Source organism: Sciurus carolinensis, chromosome 9 (assembly GCF_902686445.1).
Source record: "Sciurus carolinensis chromosome 9, mSciCar1.2, whole genome shotgun sequence".
In the NCBI taxonomy this organism is placed as follows: Eukaryota; Metazoa; Chordata; class Mammalia; order Rodentia; family Sciuridae; genus Sciurus; species Sciurus carolinensis.
In genome coordinates, this window is record NC_062221.1 from 13417695 (window position 1) to 13439324 (window position 21630).

At 43.8% G+C, this 21630-nt stretch overlaps 1 protein-coding gene across 1 annotated transcript in view; it reads left to right on the forward strand.

The window, feature by feature from the left end:
- The window catches only part of Slc9a9 (solute carrier family 9 member A9), a 547508-nt gene that overhangs the window by 19375 nt on the left and 506503 nt on the right, over positions 1–21630 (forward strand). Inside the window, exon 2 of the mRNA XM_047564064.1 lies at positions 3617–3819. Coding sequence (XP_047420020.1) covers positions 3617–3819 — 203 coding nt within the window. The remainder of the gene's footprint in view (positions 1–3616; positions 3820–21630) is intronic.

Consider the following 21630-nt stretch of genomic DNA (forward strand, 5'->3'; position numbering starts at 1 on the left):
GTTCTATCCTATTGGTTGTGCTTTCTATGGAGTTCTTAATTTGGTTTATTGTTTCCTTCATTTCAAGGATTTCTGTTTGGTTTTTTTTCAATATCTCTAACTCTTTATTGAAATGATCTTTTGCTTCCTGTATTTGCTCTTTTAACTGTCGATTGGTGCTATCATCCAATGCCTGCATTTGCTCTTTCATCTCATCATTCATTGCCTGCATTTGCTCTTTCATCTCGTCGTTTGCTTCTCTGATCATTTTAATTATGTACATTCTGAACTCCCTTTCTGTCATTTCTTCTGCCATGCTGTCGTTGGATTTTATTGATGTAACATCTAGATTTGTTTGGGGCATTTTCTTCCCTTGTTTTCTCATATTTTTCAGGAATCAGTCGGTCCTTAAGATATTGCAGATTTCTTCTATTGACTTATAATGTCCCTGAAGATTGCTAGTATATCCCCTCTTATCCTTCAGTAGCCTGCAGACTTGGAGGAAGTTGATAATGTGGTGCTCCACAAGGAAGCTGCCTCTCTAGGGATGGTGACCCTCAGGTGGGGTATATTCCCTGATAGTGGGCAGAGGTGCCTCCACTTGTTGACCAATGGTCATCCAAAGGGGAACTAGGCTGCAGGCTGAGGCAAGGCCTGTTTATGCCTGTGTCTCTGGTTTTACCATCCTTGTGGGAAAACCTCACCCGGCAGGGAAGACTCACCCAGTGGGGAGGTCTCGTTGGTCAGTTGCCCTCCTAGAGGTTCCCCTCAATCTACAACTACCGCCTGGGCTGGGCTGTCTTCCTCTGCAACGTTCCCAGGGGCCTGGACCTACCTCCTGGACCTGGGAGCCTCACCCTTCGCAGACGAGTCTCCTTAGGCTGCTTCTCCTCAGAGAATCTGCCCGCAGTCCTGGAAACTTCACTCTGCCCCTAGTCATGTCTCTGTGTGGCTCTTCCAGCAAGAAGCCGCCTGGGTCCTGGGACCCTGCTCTGCACCTAATCGCCTGGCTATGCGGCCCCTCCTCTGAGCCGCCACCTGGAGCCCCATACAATAGCTCCGAGACCCAGAGACCCGCCACACACCTCTTCCTCCCGACAGCCACCCAGTGTTCCGATGCAGTCACTAGGAGTCCAAGCAACTCACTTCTCATCTCCTCCTCCCGCCAACCGCCCATAGCCCTAGGCAGTCACTCCGAGTCCAAGTAACCCACCCTGTTCCTCCTCCTCCTCGGGGTAGCCCCCCGGGTGTTCAGGAGTGGTCGCTTTGAGTCCAAACTCACCACTCACCTCCTCCTCTGGCAACCGCCTGTGGCTCTGATGCAGTCACTCCTAGACCAAGCGACCCGCCGCGCTTCTCCTCTTCCTCCGGGCAGCCCCCCGGTGTTCAGAAGTGGTTGTTCTGAGTCCAAACAGCTCGTCACGCAGCTCCTCCTCAGACAGCTGCCCGGAGCCCCAGAAGTTGCTCCGAGTCCAAGCGCTGTGCTGAGCCACCTCCTCTACGATGATCCCAGTTGTCCGTGTTTACCGCTCCAGTGGGGGGAGGGGCATCTCGCCGAGCAACTCCACTTCACAAAGTTCCCTGCCTTCCGGGGCTACCGCCCCATCCGGGACGCCTCCCCAACGGGAGAGACTCACCTGGTGGCTTTGAGTTGGTCCCAAGTCTCTCACTATCTCCTCTTTTGAATCCTGCGTCCTGGAGCAACGTGAAATGCAGCCGCCCTCTAGTCCGCCATCTTCTGGACTTCTTTTTAATCAACATCTTTTAGCAGGACAGAGGAGTCTTATGGCCTAGACACACTCTCTATCTTTCTCTCTCTTTCCTTCTTTCTCTCCACTTATTTTCTTCTTATATCACTAGTTGACTCCCCAAATGCACCCATCCAAGGCCCCCTGTATTTATGCACTGTGTTACGTGGATTACTATTAGTGATTGCTCGCACAGCAACGCCAGCATATCATTGACTTCATACAACAGAAGCTACTCTTCACATACAGAATTGTCCAGGGCCAGTACTCCTGGTTGGTAGATGGCTTCCCTCCTCCCAGCTTCTCAGGGACCTGCTGTTTCCATTGAGCAACTCCTTCTGCCTTCAGAGCCTTTGATTTCTTCCATCCAGCTGATGGAGGGAGACAGGAAGGAACATCCAAGCACTTCTGCAGTGCTGCAACCAGAAAGACACCTACTGCGTTTGCATCTGTTCCATTAGTGAGAATGGACCAGATGCAAAGCAGCCAGGAGACGTCCCTGCTGAGCAGCCTGTTCCCAGCAGCCATTCTGTAGAGGCCTAGGTCTCAGGAACGTCCAGCTGTCTGGTATTACGTACTGCCACCCACACATGCACCCTGGATCCCAACTACATGATCAGCCTGCCTTGGCAAATCTTCTGTCACCTTTTAAGAGTCATCTCACAGTTGCATAATTCCAAGGGTTCAGAGTGTCTCCTCTGTGTAACCTCTAGCGCTTCTGCTGGCAGGACAGCAGGGGTCATGCCGTCTTCTAATTGTTTATGGGTCTCCACTTACATAAATTTGAGCATTCATGGGACTGACCATTTTTATTTTAAATCTATAAATGTCAAGCACAAAGCACACACCTAACAAATGTTTTATTAGGGAAGTAAAAGGTTATTAGATTTTTGGATTTGTAGGAGAAAGGTAAAAACTCCAAAATTGGCCATTTTTATTAAAGAGTGAACTGTGAATTATATATCAATCCTGACTTTAAATTGAGGGCTGTTGGGCCTCTGACATTTCTTTGCTGTTTTTTGTTTATAAATCCATATTTAGAGAGTTCACAGTTACCAGGTTACCATGAGAAACCTACCAGAGTTTATAAATATGAAAGCCAAGGATTGTCACTTAGGTTGTCCTCTTCACGAAAAGCAAAGTTCTGGCATTAGAAGGAATTTGGATGTGGGTAAGCAGAATCTTGATTAAAAATTGTTTAAAATATTAGAGAATCTATTATATTGCATAAAAAATGTCTAGAACTAGGGTAACTGTAGAGTGGGCTGGTTGTTCCAGTGGCTCAGAGGTGTCATTCAGGACCTGAGGTCTGTCTGTATATTATTCCTACCATCCCCAATATACTGACTGTGTCCTTGGACTGGATTTCCTCATGGTCACAAGATAGCTTCCAGCAAAAATGGAGAAAATATTACCTTAGACAAGTCTTTATGGGAAGAGGGGAACCCCCCCCCCCCATGGAATACACATGCTTGCTTTTGGTCTGAAGGGCTCATTGAGAGAGGTGCTGATCTGCAGACCAGAGCTCTCCCAAGGCAGAGCCATCTCCTGATCAGATAATTACTCTGTGTCTATCACAGAGCAAAGGTTTTTGTGAAATACGTGGATGGATAGAAGAGGTAGATATCCTATATCTGAAATTTGTGGGCCCATTAGGAAGAAAAATCATGGGAATTCATGTTGAGTGTTCTAGAAAGTGTCTGCTACAAATATTTTAACAGTACATTCAATTGAGTCGGTATCTATGAGTAAGCGATTTTCTAAACTAGGCAACGATCCCACTCTTTCTCCTGCCACTTTAAAGGTTCCAAATCATCTATTTAAAAGAATCCAGTAGTGACTATTTTAGATTGTCTTCCCCCAATACAATTTTTTGTTCTTTGTTTTAGGACTCATAATGGGATTAATTTTGCGATACGCTACGGCACCGACTGACATTGAAAGTGGAACCGTCTATGACTGTGGAAAACTGGCCTTCGGTCCTTCTACCCTGCTGGTTAATATCACTGACCAAGTTTATGAATATAAGTACAAGAGAGAAATAAGCCAGCACAACATCAGCCCTCACCAGGGAAATGCTATACTTGAAAAGGTAAGTGTCCTGTTGGGAGGTTGGGACTCGTATTTTGTTTTTCCCTATAATTAATCGTATCACATGTGAGCCGCCATATGTAATATGTTCACATGCACATATATGTTCTTTATGACTGTCCTAGGGGGGACATTTCATTGACTGAGGTGTCAATCTTGAATTATATGTACTCTTATTATAAACTCAGTTGTCAATATTTTTCCCTAGAAGCTGGGAAAGTTTCTTATTTTTTTAATTAATTAATTAGGTACTAGGGATTGAACCTAGGGGTGCTTTACTACTAAGCTACTTCCATAGCTCTTATTTATTTATTTATTTATTTATTTATTATTTTGAGACAGAGTCTCACTAAGTCGGTTAACTAAGTTGCTGAGGCTGGCCTTGAATTTGTGATCCTCCTGCTTCAGCCTCCCCAGCTGCTGGGATTATAGGCAAGCACCACCGCACCTGGCTGGGAAAGGTTTTTAATATAATTCTTTTGCAAGTCGCAGTTCTGTTAAGATTTTTAAAAAAAAGATTTTAAAAAATCCAGCAGCTCTGTCTTTCTTGATACCCACTGCACCTTTCACAGGAGTGTGTGTGTATGTGTGTGTGTGTGTGTGAAGTGTCATAGCATACATTGCCAGCTGGCTATTTGGTTCAAATCTCCCTTAAGCCAAAAGGAAAGTACAGAGGAATGAAAAGATTTTCTCTGCAAACCTTGATTTCGAAGGCTGGCTTTTGACTGCCCACACAAAATGCTGGCCACTTGTTTATAAATTCACTGACACATGGTCTCAAGAGATCTTGACTCCATCAGCTCAGTTAGAGATTCTTAGGAAAAAAATTGTAAAATGACTCATTTTTTAAAAACGGTTTAGGGTCAGGTACGGTGGTACACAGCTGTGGTCCTAGCAACTTAGGAGACTGAGGCAGGAGGACTGCAGATTAAAAGCCCCGCCCGGGCAACGTAAAGAGACCCTGTCTCAAAATAAACTGAAAAAGGCTGAGGATGCAGCTCAGCAGCAGAGCGCTTGTCCAGCATGTATGAGGTGCTGATAGAAAGAGAAAAATAAAAAGTAAAAAGCTTTTATTATTGCAAATGTGTTAACTGCTTCGGATTCTGAGGGAGAACTTCCTCCTGCCCTCAGGACTTAGGGTCAGAAATGAGGTGAGATCACCTTTTGTGATGCCTTGTGTGTCCTGGATTAGCACTTGGAGCAGCGAGTTCCTTTTAACAAACAGGTGTGTATCAGGAACCTGAAAGTCACCTGACTGACTTCAAATCCTGCTGGGTCAGAGCTGAGGTCTGTCTGATGTTGTGGAAGTGCATTCTATTACTTTTATCCCACTCAGACTTGGTTTCCTTATTAAAATATACATTTTTTTTTTCCATTTTGAGAGGCTTGGGGATGTGGGTGAGGTCCCGGGTCTGTCTTTTCTCCTCATTCAAGATGAGTTATTTCTAGTAATTGTTTCCATATAATCTTCTACGGTTATTTTTCTACCTGAACTTCTTCAAGCACTTGGTTAGAACTCAGGAAAGTCAAACTAACTGTAATATTAAACAAAATTACACTTAGCTAGGAAAGTGAATTTAAGCACACAAAAATCAAGTTAAATCATATATTTCTTAAATCAACAGGAAAAAATATCTAGATTTTATGTTTTGGATTCTCCTAGGTGGTTCCTTTTGTTCACATAGATAATAGACATTATCTATCCAGAAATAAATAATTTTAAATGATCTTGTTAATAACATAGGATTTTGATTAAAAGATACTCTTCAGTTTTACCTTGATTAGAACCTAGACATAAATTATTTCTCTCTTCACTTTCCTGCCCATTTTTATCTGCATTTCTGCACAACACTGTTTCTCCAAACAGGTTGGTTCCCTCAAAGATGCTGATAATTATCCCTGTTGCTCCAGCAATTTTGTTTTCTAATGGGCTTGCCAATAAATACCTGATCTGAAACTTTGATACTCTTATTATTGACATATTGATTGCATTAGCAGCAGCTAAAGTCAAAAGTTAGCTTTTCAAAAATTAAGCCAAGAGATGGAGAAAATGTCTAAGATGCCAGGGATCTTCTGTTTTTGTTTTTTTGTTTTTGTTTTGCTTTGTTTTTCCAGTGGGTGAATTATGACTTCTACACATAAAACGTTTTCCTGACCTTGAATGACTCGGGCATTTTCTGGGTAAACTTCTAAATCGTGTGACTCTGAGTTACAATCAGCATTTGTTGATTTAAGCATCCGGGGCTGGCAATTCGTGACTCAGCACCCAGAGCAAATCCTCCCCACCTGATGGAGGGTAGGGGCTCCTCTGGCACACCTATGATATTAGATGACTTCAGGGAGAAAGGACAGGTGTGTGAATGGCAGAGGATGTCTTGCTCCATATTGTTTATGTGCCAATGCTGGTGGAACTTAGTTGATCTAAAACAAATGGACAACCCCTAGCTTGACTTCCTCCAGGGATTCTCTACGGCATGCAACTGCCCATATCAATCTGTCAGTCCATCTGTGTTAGATGCAAAAAGCAGGTCCATTTACTAGAAGACTTATAAGGGGGTAACATGGACCACACAGATACACTATCACCCCTATAAGTTCCTGTGACTTCCCAAACCCCAACTTCTTATTTACTTTTTAACTGATACACAAAATTGTATATCAATGGGGTCCCATCATATGTTCGTACGTGTGTACACTATATAATGTTTAAATCAGGTTACACATATCTCCTCTCAAACACATATCATTTCTTTGGGGTAAAAACAGTCAGAATTGTTTTTTCTAGCTTTTGAGATACACAGTTCATAACTGCTATCTATAGTCACCTGTCTTCAATAGCAAGCCAGGCCTCTTACTCCTCCCTAACTGTACCTGTTGGTCACTGGTACCCCCCTCCCCACCCTTTGGTAACCGCCATTCTATGCTCTACTTCTATGAGATCAAATTTCCTATTTTTCTTTTATTTTGATTCATTGTATACAAATGAGGTACAACTGTTGTTTCTCCGGTTGTACATGAAGTAGAGTCTCACCATTTGTGTAATCATACATGTACATAGAGTAATGATGTTTGTCTCATTCTGTTATTTTTCCTTCCCCTCCCCTCTTTTTCCTCTATACAATCCATCCTTCCTCCATTCTTGCCTCCCTCCACCCCCACACCCCCTGTTATGTATCATCATTCACTTATCAGAGAAATCATTTGGCCTTTGGTTTTTTGGAATTGGTTTATCTCACTTAGAATGATATTCTCCAACTGCATCCATTTACCTGCAAGTGCCATAATTTTATTCTTCTTTAATGGCTGTGTAATATTCCTTTGTGTATAAATACCACAGTTTCTTTATCCATTCATCAATTGAAGGGCATCTAGGTTGGTTCCACAATCTAACTATTGTGAATTGAGCTGCTATAAACATTGATGTGACTGCATCACTGTAGTATGCTGATTTTAAGTCCTTTGGGTATACACCGAGGAGTGGGATAGCTGGATCAAATGGTAGGCCCATTCCAATCTTTCTGAGGAATCTCTATACCACTTTCCAGAGTTGCTGCACTGATTTGCAACCCCACCAACAACATATGAGTGTACCTTTTTCCCCACATCCTCCCAACACCTATTGTTGCTTGAAAATTTCTTATTTGTAAAGTGTGGAGACTTAAAACCCATTTTGTAGGATCGTGTTAGTTTAAATGAGATGATGCGTGTAAAGTGCCTGGTGTCACCCTGTTGCCACTGCCACCTGCCCTACCATCACCACTGTCACCACTGCACTGCCACCACCACTGCCACCACTGCACTGCCACCACCTGTGCCACGTCCCTTCTACTGCCTCCACAAGGGAGGTTTCCCCACCACTGAAACCACTCCTGCTGACGCTTAGGTCAGCGATGAATAAAACTTGTTTCGTTCATTTATTTAACATCCGCCTAGAGAGACGGTGTCAGTGGACATCACGTGCTGTTTATGATTCAGTTCTGAATTGTAGCATGTGGATTGTAAAGAGGATGAGCATTTACAGAGCAGTGGTCACGGACACTTGAGCTTGTTAGGGAGGCTCACTGGAGGATGTGGCGCTGGGGACGTGCCTTCCACAGGCAGCAGGAAGTGGGCCCAGAAAGGCCACTGGGGCAGGACGGACTGGCGGGTTAGATGACAGAGTGTGGCCCTCCAGATAAGAAGGGAAGGCTGGACACTCTGGGTCCGCAGAGCCTGCTTGATTCATGGCCACAGTGGATAGAGAAGCTTCCAAGATTCCAGGATTTCAAGGCTGGCTGGGAGAATATGTGGTCCCAGAGTAAAAGGGAGGGGAAATTTTGAGGAAGGGGATGGGTGGAAATGACCGTGGATCTGCATCTAGAGAGCACCTTACGTCGAGCAGGAGGGGGCTCTGGCCTCATTCCGTTGAACCTTGTCTTTTTAGAGATGATCAGAACAAGACCTTACGCACTAACGTTGATTTAAGTCATGGTCTTAATCCATTTGCACTTTGAAATCATTTGGAAAGCTGGAAAACATCCCAGTGCCTGCGTTCTGCCCCTAGAGTTTGGATTTAACTGGTTTAGGGAAGCAGCCTCAGCTTTGGGTTTTCAGAGGATCCCAAGGTGTTTCTAATGGGCGGACAAGTTTGGGATCCCTGGATTTAAGTCCTCTATTACCTTCAAGTGAACAGGTTGAGGAGGGACATGGTACTTTGTGCTCCCCACCCCCACACCCCTTCCTCCTGTTGATCTACCAGCCTCTTCTGTTCCAACTGACTGAGACATTTCTTGCTTCAAGATCTCTGCACATGTCTTTGTGTCTGAAATGGTCTTGCTCCTTCCAAAATCAGGCTCCTCTGTCTCTAGAAGTCTTGACTGGCAGACTTGCCCCATAACTTCTCACGCTCTATCCTCTCTCGATCTCTCAGCCTCTCTCCTCTTTACTTTCAAAGTACTTAGCAGCATCTAAAATTCTGTATGTGTTTTCTTGCTTTTTGCTTATTATCATCCTTACCTTGTTTGCTTGTCCACTCCTTAGTAAACTTCACAAAGGCAGGGACAATGCCTCCTTATTGACCAACGTATCCCCAAAGCCACTCATGATGCCTCATGCCAATAATTACTTGTTGAATGAATAAATAACTGAGTGAGTCTGAGAGCTTGGCAGAGCACACACAGCTGGAGAAATATGTAATACATGAAAATCAGCACATTGAATTTGGTAGAATTGTAATTCCTTGGATGTTGACTGCTTAAATCTAAGTTGTTCTCTAATGTTAGTTGTGTATATGCAGATAATAAATTACCATTTGAAAAATTAAATGATGGGTCCAGACTCCCCTGACTGGTGGGCAGAGGCAGAGCCAGCGGGGTCTCAGATAAAGCACTGGATCCTGAGGCCTGAGGAGTGGTACCCCCACCCGCCCGCTACTGGACAGGCCCTCCAAAGGCCCATGGACAGAGAAGGGGAGGGTGTCTGGGGCTGAGGCCTAGGGGAGTTCTCAGATGCACAGGGAGCCGAGGAAGAGCAGGGCTGGAAAGAGTGGAGATTGTCACAGTTCAGGAAGAGACCCAGAACAGCAGAGGCCTAGAAGCCACGCTAGGGCTTCCCTGGTCCTTTTCCTTTGTGGTATAAATTCAAGGGAGCATTTGCCCTTTGTTTTCACTAGTTACCAGATTTGAAAATGAGGTTTACTCTTAGTTAGAAGAATGTAGTTTCGAGACTTGGATGAAATGCCTGACTTCAGGATTTGGAGAGGCTGGGATGAATTCCTATGCTGTGTAATCTCCTCTTGGAAGATTCTGTAAGAGGACATGTATTTCTGGGATGGTTAGGCACTGATGTGCTTGGAAGCAGAACGAGGCTCCACAGTTCCATGAGTGTTTTCCAATAAGAAGGTATAAAACTGGAAAGCACGCCAGCTGTTGGCACTTACATAGGCCTCGATGCACCATGACTTTATAGCACGTAGAAACGTACGAAGATTGCAGGAAATACCACACGCCAAGCTTGTTTTGCTCATGCTCAACACAGATAAAAATGTAGAAAAGAAATTTTTTTTCACTGAAACGATTGGAGAAAGCAGCATTATGTAGATTATGAGCGAATGATGAACTCCAAATCACCTCCTACAAGGATAAAACTAGACCCTGTTGCTCTGGATCCAACTCCTCCATGTTTCCACTACATTTGCCAAGTTGTTCTGTGGCTCCAAGACGTCCTCACCAAGTCTTAGCCCCGTGGGGCCAATATTCTATTACACAATGGCTTCACAAATGTTAATCTGTTATGTAATATTTAGGACTATGAAAATGTCTACGAAGTATTTCTGAATTTACAATAGAAAGTTCAAAACTTGTTTTAAAGAGCAGTTGATAAAACAAAAAGCAAACTTCACCTATTACTGATGCTTTCCTTTATCTGTTCTTTCAACAAAGTGGTTTCAGTGAGTCCCATCAGTTATGATTCTGAAGGAAAAGCCGATTTCAAGGAGTGTACTAGTAAATCAGAGAAACACACAGTATACAAAGAAGTGAATAAGTAACACCAAACTGCAGGTACCACAGGAAAAAAGGCACTCTGAAGGGAACAGTCGCCAGGCATGGTGGCACACGCCTGTAATCCCTGTGGCTCTGGAGGCTGAGGCAGGCGGATCTCAAGTTCAAAGCCAGACTCAGCAAAAGCTATGTGCTAAGCAACTCAGTGAGATCCTGTCTCTAAATTTAAAAAAAAAGGTGGGGAGGGGACAGCTTCAACTTGAAGGAGGATGATGGGAAGGATTTTAAAGACTGACTCTAGGGATGGTGGGGGGGGTGAGGGTTGGAGGGCATGGGAGGCAGAGGGAAAAGCAAGATATGGAGGTGGAAAGGGAATAAGAATACCCCAGGAACTATTTCTAATTTGTGGAAGTGTGGCAGACCAGTAAGACGCAGGTGTTATGATGTGGACATGAGGTGTCCCCCAAAAGCTCACGTGAGACAATACCGGAGGGTTCAGAGGGGACATGATGGGTTTGTGAGAGCTTTGACCCAATCAGTGAATTTTTCCCTGATGGAATTAACAGACTGAGGCAGGTTGGGTGTGGCTCTCCCTCTCCCTCTCTCCCTCTCTCTCTCCCTCCCCCTCTCCCCCTCTCCTCCTCTCCCCCTCCCCCCCCCCTCTCTCTCTCTCTCTCGCCTTCCTGATCATCATGTGAGCTGCTTCCCTCCCCCACACTCTTCTGCCATGTTGTTCAGCCTCACCTTGAATCCTGAAGAATAGAGTCTACTGTCTATGGATTGAGACCTCTGAAGCCATGAGCCCCCAAATAAACTTTTCCTCCTTTAAAATTGTTCTGCTCAGGTCTTTTAGTCCCAGCAGCACCAAAAAAAAAAAAAAAAAAGCTGACTTAAGCATGCAGGGCTGGACATGAATGCAGACCTTGGTTGTGGAAGCCTGAACGCAGGCTGAGCATGCGCACTCGTTCATGGTTGAGCATGCGCACTCGTTCGTGGTTGGCAGAAGGGTAGGATGCTAAGGAATGGAGGAGATCCTTAGGCTATTGTGTCCAGCAAAGACAGAGGAAGCCAGGGGCAGGCGGAGGAGAAGGAAGAAGGAAGACCACAAGGGTTGGGACCATCTAGGCCCAAGGAGGAAGTGGGAGGAAAAGCGTCCTCTGCTCCCCTGGTCTTGTGGGTCACAGAAGGGGACGGAGCAGGCCTGCAGCTGTTATCGTTTAGGAGACGGAGCTGGTTTGCGGGGAAAGCCACAGTGTGCCTTCAGCTGGATGTGGCTCTCCTCCCAGCCTTCTCCTCACTGATTTGGCACATCCACGTTCACAGTATCGAGGTGGGAGGGTCAGCGGGCCCTGTGCAGGGAAGGACTTGCAGACCTAGTACATTTTCAAAAGGTCGTCAGCACAGTTAAATTTATACTTCCTTTCACTCATAAATCAGTTGACTATAGTGGACAGAGTCAAAGGAACTGCCCAGTGGAAATGTTGCCACATCTTCACTTCCTATGTGAAAAGCGACGTTGGGATGGTAAGGCATTATCTTTGAGCTATCTATCCTATTTTTTTCAATAAGAAGAATCTTCCAGGCTGCAAATAATAAAGTCAGCAGTGCTCATATCAATTGTGTTGATAATACCAAATATTTTAGGATATTATTTAAAGAAACACTATGGAAATAGCCAATCATAGGACTTGGTCATTTTGTTTTTGCCACATTAAATACATTAAATGAAATGTCTTGATTTTCCTCATTGTCCTACTTTTCTTGAAGGTGATTTTTTTTTGACTTTCTGTGGCTCCTGGTTTTAATTCTCATATATTTATCTGTAAACTACTTTCCAGTCTTTCTCTCTACTTGATTATCCTAGCCACAGAAGCCAGGACCGAGTTCTTCCAGTAACAGGAACAGCTTGATCAGGGGTGTCGTCGTACCATGAGATAAATATGAGCAGCTAACACTGGAAAACTCTTGGGAAGGAAAAAGAAAGGCCTGGAAAGAAATCTCTTTTAAAACTTTTCTAGGCATGCTGAGAGAAAACAAGCATGGGATGATAAATGGGCAGCCAGGTTTTGAAGAGCTTTTGTGGGATGCTCTCAGTGGAATGCATTCTAAGCCTCTGTTCTGCGGAGATCGGTGCTTTGTGATTTGTGTTTCCCTATCCTGACAAGTCTTGGCTCTTAGCACATGAGATGGTCCCAGAGAATCGCAAGCTTGGCAGTGGATAGGATGAGGCTGTTTGGACAGACTGAGCTGCTTTCAATCCTAACCCTTTCTTAAGAGATCAGATATTAATAAAGAAACTTAAAATGTATTTCTTTTCACTGTTTTCTTCCACCTTCATTCAACTTCCTTTGCAGACATTGCCCTGCACGAGGACCACAGAATCATTCCAAGACTCTAAAATTCCATTAGGTTCCAATGTCATCACTGAACAAGGCAGATGTTCTTACTCATTGAGTCATGCAACAAATACTTATTTGTTGAGAATGTTCCATATGCCAGGCATTTGTTTTAAGAGACTGTAATCAAGTCTCTGTCTTCATGCAACTTCAATTTTAGGGGAGAGAGAGCCATGGGACAGCTCAGCACCAGCCTATGTAATCTAATGTCACATGGAGACATGTGCTACCAGAGCAGAGTTAGCAACATGGGAAGATGAAGCAAAGGGTATAGAGAGGCAGAGGTGGCCTTACCAGGTGGGGGGAGCTGGAGCAGACACCCACATAAAGTGCACAGCGAGCCACACAGAGTTTTGGAAGGGAAGACTTTCAAAGCAGACAGTACAAATACGTAACATCAGGTCCCGTTGCTGCCTGGAAATCTTTTTCTTTTTCTTTCTTTCTTTCTTTTTTTTTTTTTTTTGCTATCTTATGTACGGATATTCCCAGATCATTTTGTCTATAGAGACTTTTTTTTTGTATTTTGGTACCGGGGATTGAACTCAGGGTCACTAGACCACTGAGTCACATCCCCAATCCATTTTTAAATTTTATTTAGAGACATGGTCTCACTGAATTTCTTAGGGCCTCGCTTTTGCTGAGGCTGGCTTTGAACTCACAATCCTCCTGCCTCAGCCTCCCCAGCTCTTGGGACCTGTGCCAACACACCCAGCGTTGTCTATACAGACTTTTAGAGAACATACTTGTAGCAGATAAAGGTCAAGAAGAGAGAGGTCAACTTGCAGGGTTCCCTCTCCAAATATAAAGTAGGGAGAGTTTAGGGGAATCCCCTCCCACCCACAATGCTCCTGGTGTTCCGAGAGAAGGTTGTAGGATACGGGGCGCTGAAATTGGGCTCTCCGCTCCCGGTCACCTCATCTTCCTTCCCCACCTTCTTCACAGCTCATCCTCAGGACTCGTGTTCTGAGGAAACGCATCCCTTGAATTTTGGGGTGTAGCGGGGAGGGGACTGTATTCCAAATAACTGTCTGATTTTATTTCCTCAAGACAAAACCAGTGACTCCAAGCAATGTGAAGGCTGTTGGTGGCAATGGTCTCTTGGTCTGCCATGTGACTTGGACACCACGGATCTCTCACGTTCACCGTTGGCTGGGGAAGGAAGGGCCTCTTGTGGGAGTGCGTGGATGGGCTGGACCCTGGGGTCACATGGGGTCAGGAGAGAGGGGCTGTGGCAGCAAAGGGAATAGCTTCTCAGGTAGAGTTTTGCCTTTAGATCCCAGAGAATATCCCACACTTCCCCAGGGAGAAACAACTGGGGTGTTCTCCATCTCCCCATGACCCTGCCTTCTCACCATTACCTGATCCTGCGCCATCTTGAGACATGAAGAACTTGCTGGTGGTTCTTAGGCTTTTGCACCTTGACCGTGTGCAGAAACTCAGGGCTTCATCCATCTGTCAGCACATCTGCCTAAGTTCAGAGGGGCTTAAAATGGTACCACAGACAGGAGGTGCCAGAACCAGGAGAGCCAGAGCAGCAGAGCTTACTGTGGACCAGTGCTTCAGGGTACAGGCCTCACGGTGCAGGTTTCCATAGCTCTTGGGGGAGGGAGTGGGTGGCTGGAGACTGTGAGCTGTTCCCTCCGCCTCCCTGGCCCACTCAGTTAGGATTGCAGAGTTACAAGTTGTCCAAGAGGTGGATCTTTAGCAAGTGTGGCTCACACCTTGTTACTTGAATCCCTGTCTGTATTTTTTAATAAGTTCTGTATTTATTATATATTATCCCAGAATAACATGTCCTCCTGCATAACCTTTCCAAAATACCAGAATATTATTTTTTTAAGAATCAACACATATGGTGGGAACTGGCATACGTGAAGTAGCACGATATTGTTGCTAGAGCCCCACTCTGCTCTCAGAACGCTGGATTCACACCACAGCTCTATCCCGTAGCTGCTGAGTGTCTTCATTTCTTCAAACGAGATAATATTAGAACCTACTTCAATAAAGTTATTATGAGGTCTAAATGGAATAATTCATGTGAAGGGTTAATATGCCAGACATGTAATAAGCTGTCTGTAAATATTAACTATTTCTATTAAGCACTAGCCAACGTATCAGCAGTTAAAACACTGATTTCCAAACTCTTAATTACATACTCTGGATCAGTCAGCTTTGTATTCCTATACCTAAATACCTGAGGCAGAAAACTTATAAAAAGAAAAGGTTTATTTGGCTCATAGTTTTGGAAATTCAAAGTCCAAAGTTGGGCATCCTTGTTGGTTTGGTTTGTGATGAGGGCGTCAGAGAGTGGCACATCATGGTGGGAATGTGTTTAGGAACAAAGGGTCACCTCTTGAAAAGGAACACAAAGGAAAAGGATGGGTGGCCAGGTGTCCTCCTTTTATAACAATCCTCTCCAAAGAACTCAGTGGGTCACATGAGAATTGCCTCATTCCCCAGTGACCTAAGGACCTCTCACTAAATCCCACTTCCTTCAGGATCCAGCGCTTCCCAGTAGCACCATCGTGGGGACTGCTTTAATCACAGCCGACTCTTGGGGGACACCAACCACAGGCAAACCATAGCCCACCCTGTTAGTAAAGTGCCTGGGGGCATATGTACCTAATATGTGCCTAGTTATTTACAAACTGGATGCAAATACTGCATATCCATCTATAATACACATTGTGAAGCAAATATTTTTAAAAGGATGACATACAAATGAAATACAAAAAAGTTCCAGTATTTTCTTTGCACATCCAAATCATCTCCATTGCCTAGAATGTGGACACCTCACCTAAGTGACCAATATAATATCTTTGTTAGAATTATATTTTTATCTTACCAATGTCGGTAACTTCTTAATCCATTTGGGGGCACCACATAATACCCAAATGTCCATAACAGAAGAGCATGGACTGGGTGACCATCCAATGGATGAGCTCCTTCCTGTTGCAACATGGTGGAAGGCACCACGTGGTGGGAGCAGGGAGTGGGAAATGATGAACTCGCCCTTTCATCAGGAACCCACTCCCATGATAACCAACACACTCCCATGATAATGAACCCACACCCGGGATAGCAGCTTAATCCACAGCACAGCAGGGCATGACCTAATCACCCACTGAAGGTCCCACCTCTCCACACTGTCGCTGTAGGAATTAAGTTCCCAGCACTTGAACTTTAAGGGACACATGAAAACCATAGCAATATCCTTCTTTAAATAGCCCACTGTTTCTGAAATGTTCAGTGCAATATTCTGAGTTGCACAGCACCGGGGTGTGCATGAGCTCTTGCCCTGTCATGGGGATGTTCTTAGGGGCTGATTCCCCCTTAGAGGACCCCCACTACTGTACTCCCATATCCAGTTACTGTGTGTTGTAAATCCACAGTCTGGCCTCCCTGCAGTGTCCGCGTTGTGTCGTAGCTGGGTTGCACATCTGTGTCTCTGACAGGTCGGGCAATGTCCGTCTCCTCTCCAGCCTGCAGGCTCCAGGAGGGGAGGGGCTAGCTCTGGTTAGTGCTCCCCTTCCATTCCAGGGTGCCCAGCACATGGTGGGTACTTTATGGACTTCAGTAGAGGAACAGATGATGTGAGGAGGCATCTGTCCCATCTACTTCACAGTGGCTACCTCTCACTGTCTACCCTGTCTTAATTATTGGCTATTTTGTACCTACATCTATCACAGGTTTCTCCTTAGGGTGAATACGTGACTCCGGTATGGTTGTGTGCTACTCAGAGGCTCAATTGCTACGAGTCTCATCTTCAAATAATTGGGTAGCGAGGGAGGGAGGGAGGCAGGGAGAGATGAAAGGCAGGGAGGGAGAGAGAGGAAGCTGGGCTCTGGAAAGAAAATAGAGACGGAGTGAGAGGGAGAGAGATTTCCCATTAGATTTTAAGCCTGAGTAGATAAAACTTAAAATGGATCTTTCTATTCTTTGCCTTTGATTTGTTCCTTCTAAAATATTAAACTATGGCTGGAGTGCACATTTATCATGGCGGGTCTCCAGCCAGTGGTTATGTAACATTTCATCTGACCACATTTCCCCTTCTCTCCTCTGGTCAGTAAGAAGGTTCTAGCTTGTGCAGCCCCAGGTAGGACCCACAAGCGTCCAGAGGGGTCGGAGCACAGGGATGCTGGATGGTAACTGGGCTGTCTCCTGATGCTCTTTAAGCTTATCCTAAGTCAGGAGGTCTCTGCTTCCTCTCTCAGATCCAGCTCCGATCACAAGGCTGGCTGGGCACTGATGCACTGGGTTCTGGCCCAGGCTGGTGTGCAGAGTAAGAATGTGCGACATGGTGAGATGTTCTTCACCTTCCTTTGGACTGTGTGCTCTTGGGCTCCCAGAGAAGCATGCATCCTGAGGTTGAGTTCAGTGAGCAGAATTCTTACTAAGTGCCCTTGAAGCCACACCTAGGAAGAGCAGCAGCAGCAACCTGAGGGTCGGGAGGAGGAGCTGGGCTGTCATACTAGCCACGTGACCTTGCTGGCTCCTTGGGAAGCTTTGGAGCTAGAATGGGCCTGGGTTGAACTCAGATAACCAGGTCGCTGAAAGACCAAAATGTCCTATCTTTGGATGTGGCTGCTCTGGAAAGAGGTGTGACCTCGCTTGAGGTGGCACTCCCCAAAGGGTTGATCCTGCTCCTAGCAGCCAGAGCAACAGGCCTTCCCAGAGGGAAATCTTGGTGCCAACTCATGATGTCCCACACACTGATCTTCCATAGGCTGGGAACTTCTCTATAAGTTTTATGCGCAAGAACAGGACCCGCTTGATAGGTTAACAGAGAATCAAAGTGAAATGAGTGCATTGGAGGTCGAGAACAGGATTCTCACGGCTCTTAAGAGCTGGAGAATTTATCAAAGTTTTGCCAGCCAGATTGTGGTTAAACCATTGGCTGCATGAAATGGGCCTTGGTATTGGTATTTACACCACAGAAATTGGAAATGCTGCAAATCAGGCCTTGTGGAATTTCGTTGTTTTGCTGTTGTTGCTGTTCCTTGTAGAGAGGTGATTCATCAGCACGCTGCTGAATGTATGTTTATTACTTAAGTGTATTTGTAGGAGAACTGCAAATATCCAAACACCATCTTTTCACCTCCCTAAAAACTCACATGATATCTATCCATCTTGAAGACCCACCATCAGGGCTTCACATCTTCAGCTGAAACTCCGACCACCTCTAAGCTGATGAAAGGAAGTGTAGAATGTTGGACAGGTAGAGCTGGGGACGACTCTCATTCCTGCCGTTTCCTGCGTTGAGACCCTGAGCAAGTTCATTTCTCTGAGCGTATTTTTTCTTATCACTGAGACAGGGATTCGGGTTTCCTACTGTAGAGTTTGCTTTTCAGAACCAAATGAGTAAAGTTATGCTCAACGTCAGGCATGCTGTGAATGGTCTGCTTCTTTTCCCCTTCTACACCATCTGCCCTTGATGGTATGGATTTCCCTTTGGAATAAAAAGGAAGACTGATAGAGGAATTTTGACATTTAAAAAATATATGTACACATACATTGTAGATGGACAAATAGCTTTATTTTATTTATTTATTTTTATGTGGTGCTGAGGATCAAACTCATTGCCTCACACGTGCTAGGCAAGCACTTTACCACTGAGCCCCAGCCTCGACCCCTTGGTATTGTTTTCTAATGCACCAATTTTTAAGGTGAATGTGCCATTTTTTAAAAATGCATCACCTTAATTTTACATCACTCTCTCTGCTGATTTCAGCACATACTCACCCTCCCGCCTCCAGCATGTGGTCCTTGCTGACTCAGCCCTTCCCTGCTTGACTTCCCTGGCCAGTTGTTCCCTGGTGAGGTCTCAGGATAGGGAAGCTGCCCCCACACCTCACAGCTGAGACCTGATAAAGATGATGCAAAATCAAAAAAAAAACCCAAAAATTGTAAGGCCAGAAAATAACTCTGTGGGCCTGGGATTCTCCTGTATAGTCTTAGGTAATGGGAACACACAGTGTCTTTTGCCTATAAGATAAAGATTGGCTAAAATGAAGATCGATTTCATATTGGGGAAAAATAAATCACCCTTGACACAGGGTCCTCGGCTGTGCTGGGTGCCTAGTCCCACGGAACGAGTCTCAGGTGAGATGGAGGAGCAGGCCCTTCTCACCTCTACTTGGTATTTTCTATTCTCCTGCTAATGTCACATCAGTCTTAGAATGGAATCACAGTGTCATGGTAATACCACAGTCATGCAGGGTGGCAGGGCAGCCCCCGCATGAAGGGCAGACCCACAGGAGATAAGCACTAGCTACTCTAGATAAAGGGCCAGGGGTCTGAGCATCCAGGGTCAGGAGTAAGAACCCAGGTCATTTGTCTTAATTAGTCAAGGGCAGCCAGCATTATCCAGAGCTGTTCTGTTCCAACCAGGATGAGTGGTCACCTTAGAAAAGAATCAACAGATAACAAAGGAGGGGTCAGACCTCAAGAATCTTATGAGAAACATGGGAGACTGTAGCCACTGGGGACTTGGTGCCACACAATGATCTGGAAAACCCTGGTGTCCTTTATGGATTTGCAGCCAATGAGAGACACATTCAGGGTGACCCAAATCCACTCATGAGTGGATGGCAGATGGGAGACTATGGTTAAGAGACCAGTTCCTAGAGTCTCATAACTTGGCTCAAATGCCACTGGCCAGCTGTGTTATTCCGGGTATGATAATTAACCTCCTGAAGCTTCAATTTCCCAGTTTGTAAAACAGGATATTCTGAATTACTTTAGAGAGCCTTTGTGAAGTGCAAACTAGAAAATACATGTAGAGCTTTTAGAATAATGCCTGGCTCAGTCAGTGCTTGAAGTATGTTAACTTTGGTTTGTTATCATTATTATTGTCAATGAAGCAATGGATTTGGAATTAGAAGCAATGGCTTGAGCTAGGACTTGTTGCTTACACAAACATTGGTTCTGTTTTTGTAAAAATTGCATTTTCACAATGCTTACCTCAAGATGATTTGCTATACATGAAGGAAAATTTAAAACTGTAACAGTGTTATTTTTATTATGGATTATTATGATACTTCATTGACGACTGATAAATGTACCAGGTTGCAACTTCAATGCAAAAAAAAATATATATATATATATATATATTTGCATATATCTGTAAATATATATATGTTTTAGTGATCTATCATTTTTAATAAAATAGTAATAAATATTCCAATTGGTAAGATAGTACTCAACCTTCTAGTAATTTTTGGAAAGAATAAAAATAACTCAAAAATTTGGTCAAGCAAGGGTTTACCATTTAGCAATTGACTATTGATCACCTTTCCTGATTCTGTTATCAGGCCCTTTCAGATATTTTATGATACTTAAAAGCCATAGCAAATCAGGGTCCCCAATTTTTTTTTTTTTTTTTTTTTTTTGATACTGGAGGTTGAGCCCAGGGTACTTTACCACTGAGCTACATCCCCAACCATTTTTTATCTTTTATTTAGAAATAGGGTCTCGCTAAGTTGCTTAGGGCCTCACTAAGTTGCTGAGACTGGCCTTGAAATTGCGATTCTCCTGCCTCAGCCTCCTAAGTCACTGGGATTACAGGTGCGTGGCACTGTGCCCAGCTGGGTCACAGGTTCATAACTTTTCCTTATATTTCACTTTTCACCTTTCATGATTCCTTGAACCCTTTTAATGATACCAGCCTATTTCAGACACTCAACAATTCTTTGTTATTTTTATATAAATTGTAATTAGCGATTATTTCATTTGTGATATAATTTCCTACCTATAAATTTATGGGAAAATCATTTTAGAAGGACAGGAAAGTTGTATTTTGTTTTGTTTTGTTGTACAAGGAAGAATCTAAATGATTCCACAATATCATGTAAGCACTGTAAATTTTGCTAAATTTTCATCTGGTCTTTTTTTATAATTTTTTCTACTCAGGTTAAATCAGTTGATCTGGAGAACTCCATAATTTGCTTCATTTACTTACTATCATAATTTAAGCCTTTTCTCAGGCTTTTAGAAACCTAATGTCATATGTGGAAATGTGCTTAACTTTGAAGTGTTCCTAAATGTTCACTAGTATGAATAATGCTTCAGCGAACCCTTATCTATATAAAGCTTTCCCTATATTCCAAAATATTAAGGAGGTTACCAGATAACATTTATTAGAATAAGTATTTTCTGGATCTTTGAAAAAGTACTTAACAGTAGAGGAAAAGCCAGCAAAAGTCAGTGGGAAAGGATGACCTATCCAAGACCATGAGCTTTCCCAGGACACATGGAAGAAGGAAGGATTAATCCTATCTCACATCACATAAATAAATGTAAGATGAATAATGACTTAACTGTACTATCTAAATTATAAAATTTAGGGGAAAATATCTACTTATGACATTAGGAGAAGGAAAAACATTTAAAAGTCCTCCGCAAGAACTCAAATAATAAGTAAAAATAGAATTCATTTTACAACACATTTTAAAACTTTTATATGGATTAGACACCATCAACAAAGTTACAGGACAAAAAAGTTTGAAGGGAGAGTGAAAATGGATGAATAGGTCTGAACTCTGAATAATCAGAACAGTAACCAGACTTTCCAAAGAACCACTCAACAAGAAAGAGTCATAATAGGTAAATAAGCTTATTTCATTAGTAATGGGAAATGAAAAGTAAATAGTAATGTGATATCATTTAATACTTATGAGATTGCCCCACGCTGGGTATTTGTCAATACTCAGTGTTTGCTAGAATGTGTTTGCTCAATAATCCGTGGGAGCCATTTGTTTCTACTAAAGTTGAAGATTCCTTCACCTTATCCAGCAGTTCTACTTCCTAGTATTTTCTACTTATAGAGAAACTTTCACATGTGCACAAAGACTTAAGTCACAAAAATATCCACTGTCGTACTTTTAGGATGGCAGACCAATGAAAACAACCTAACTGCTCCTCAATGAGAAGGGCTTA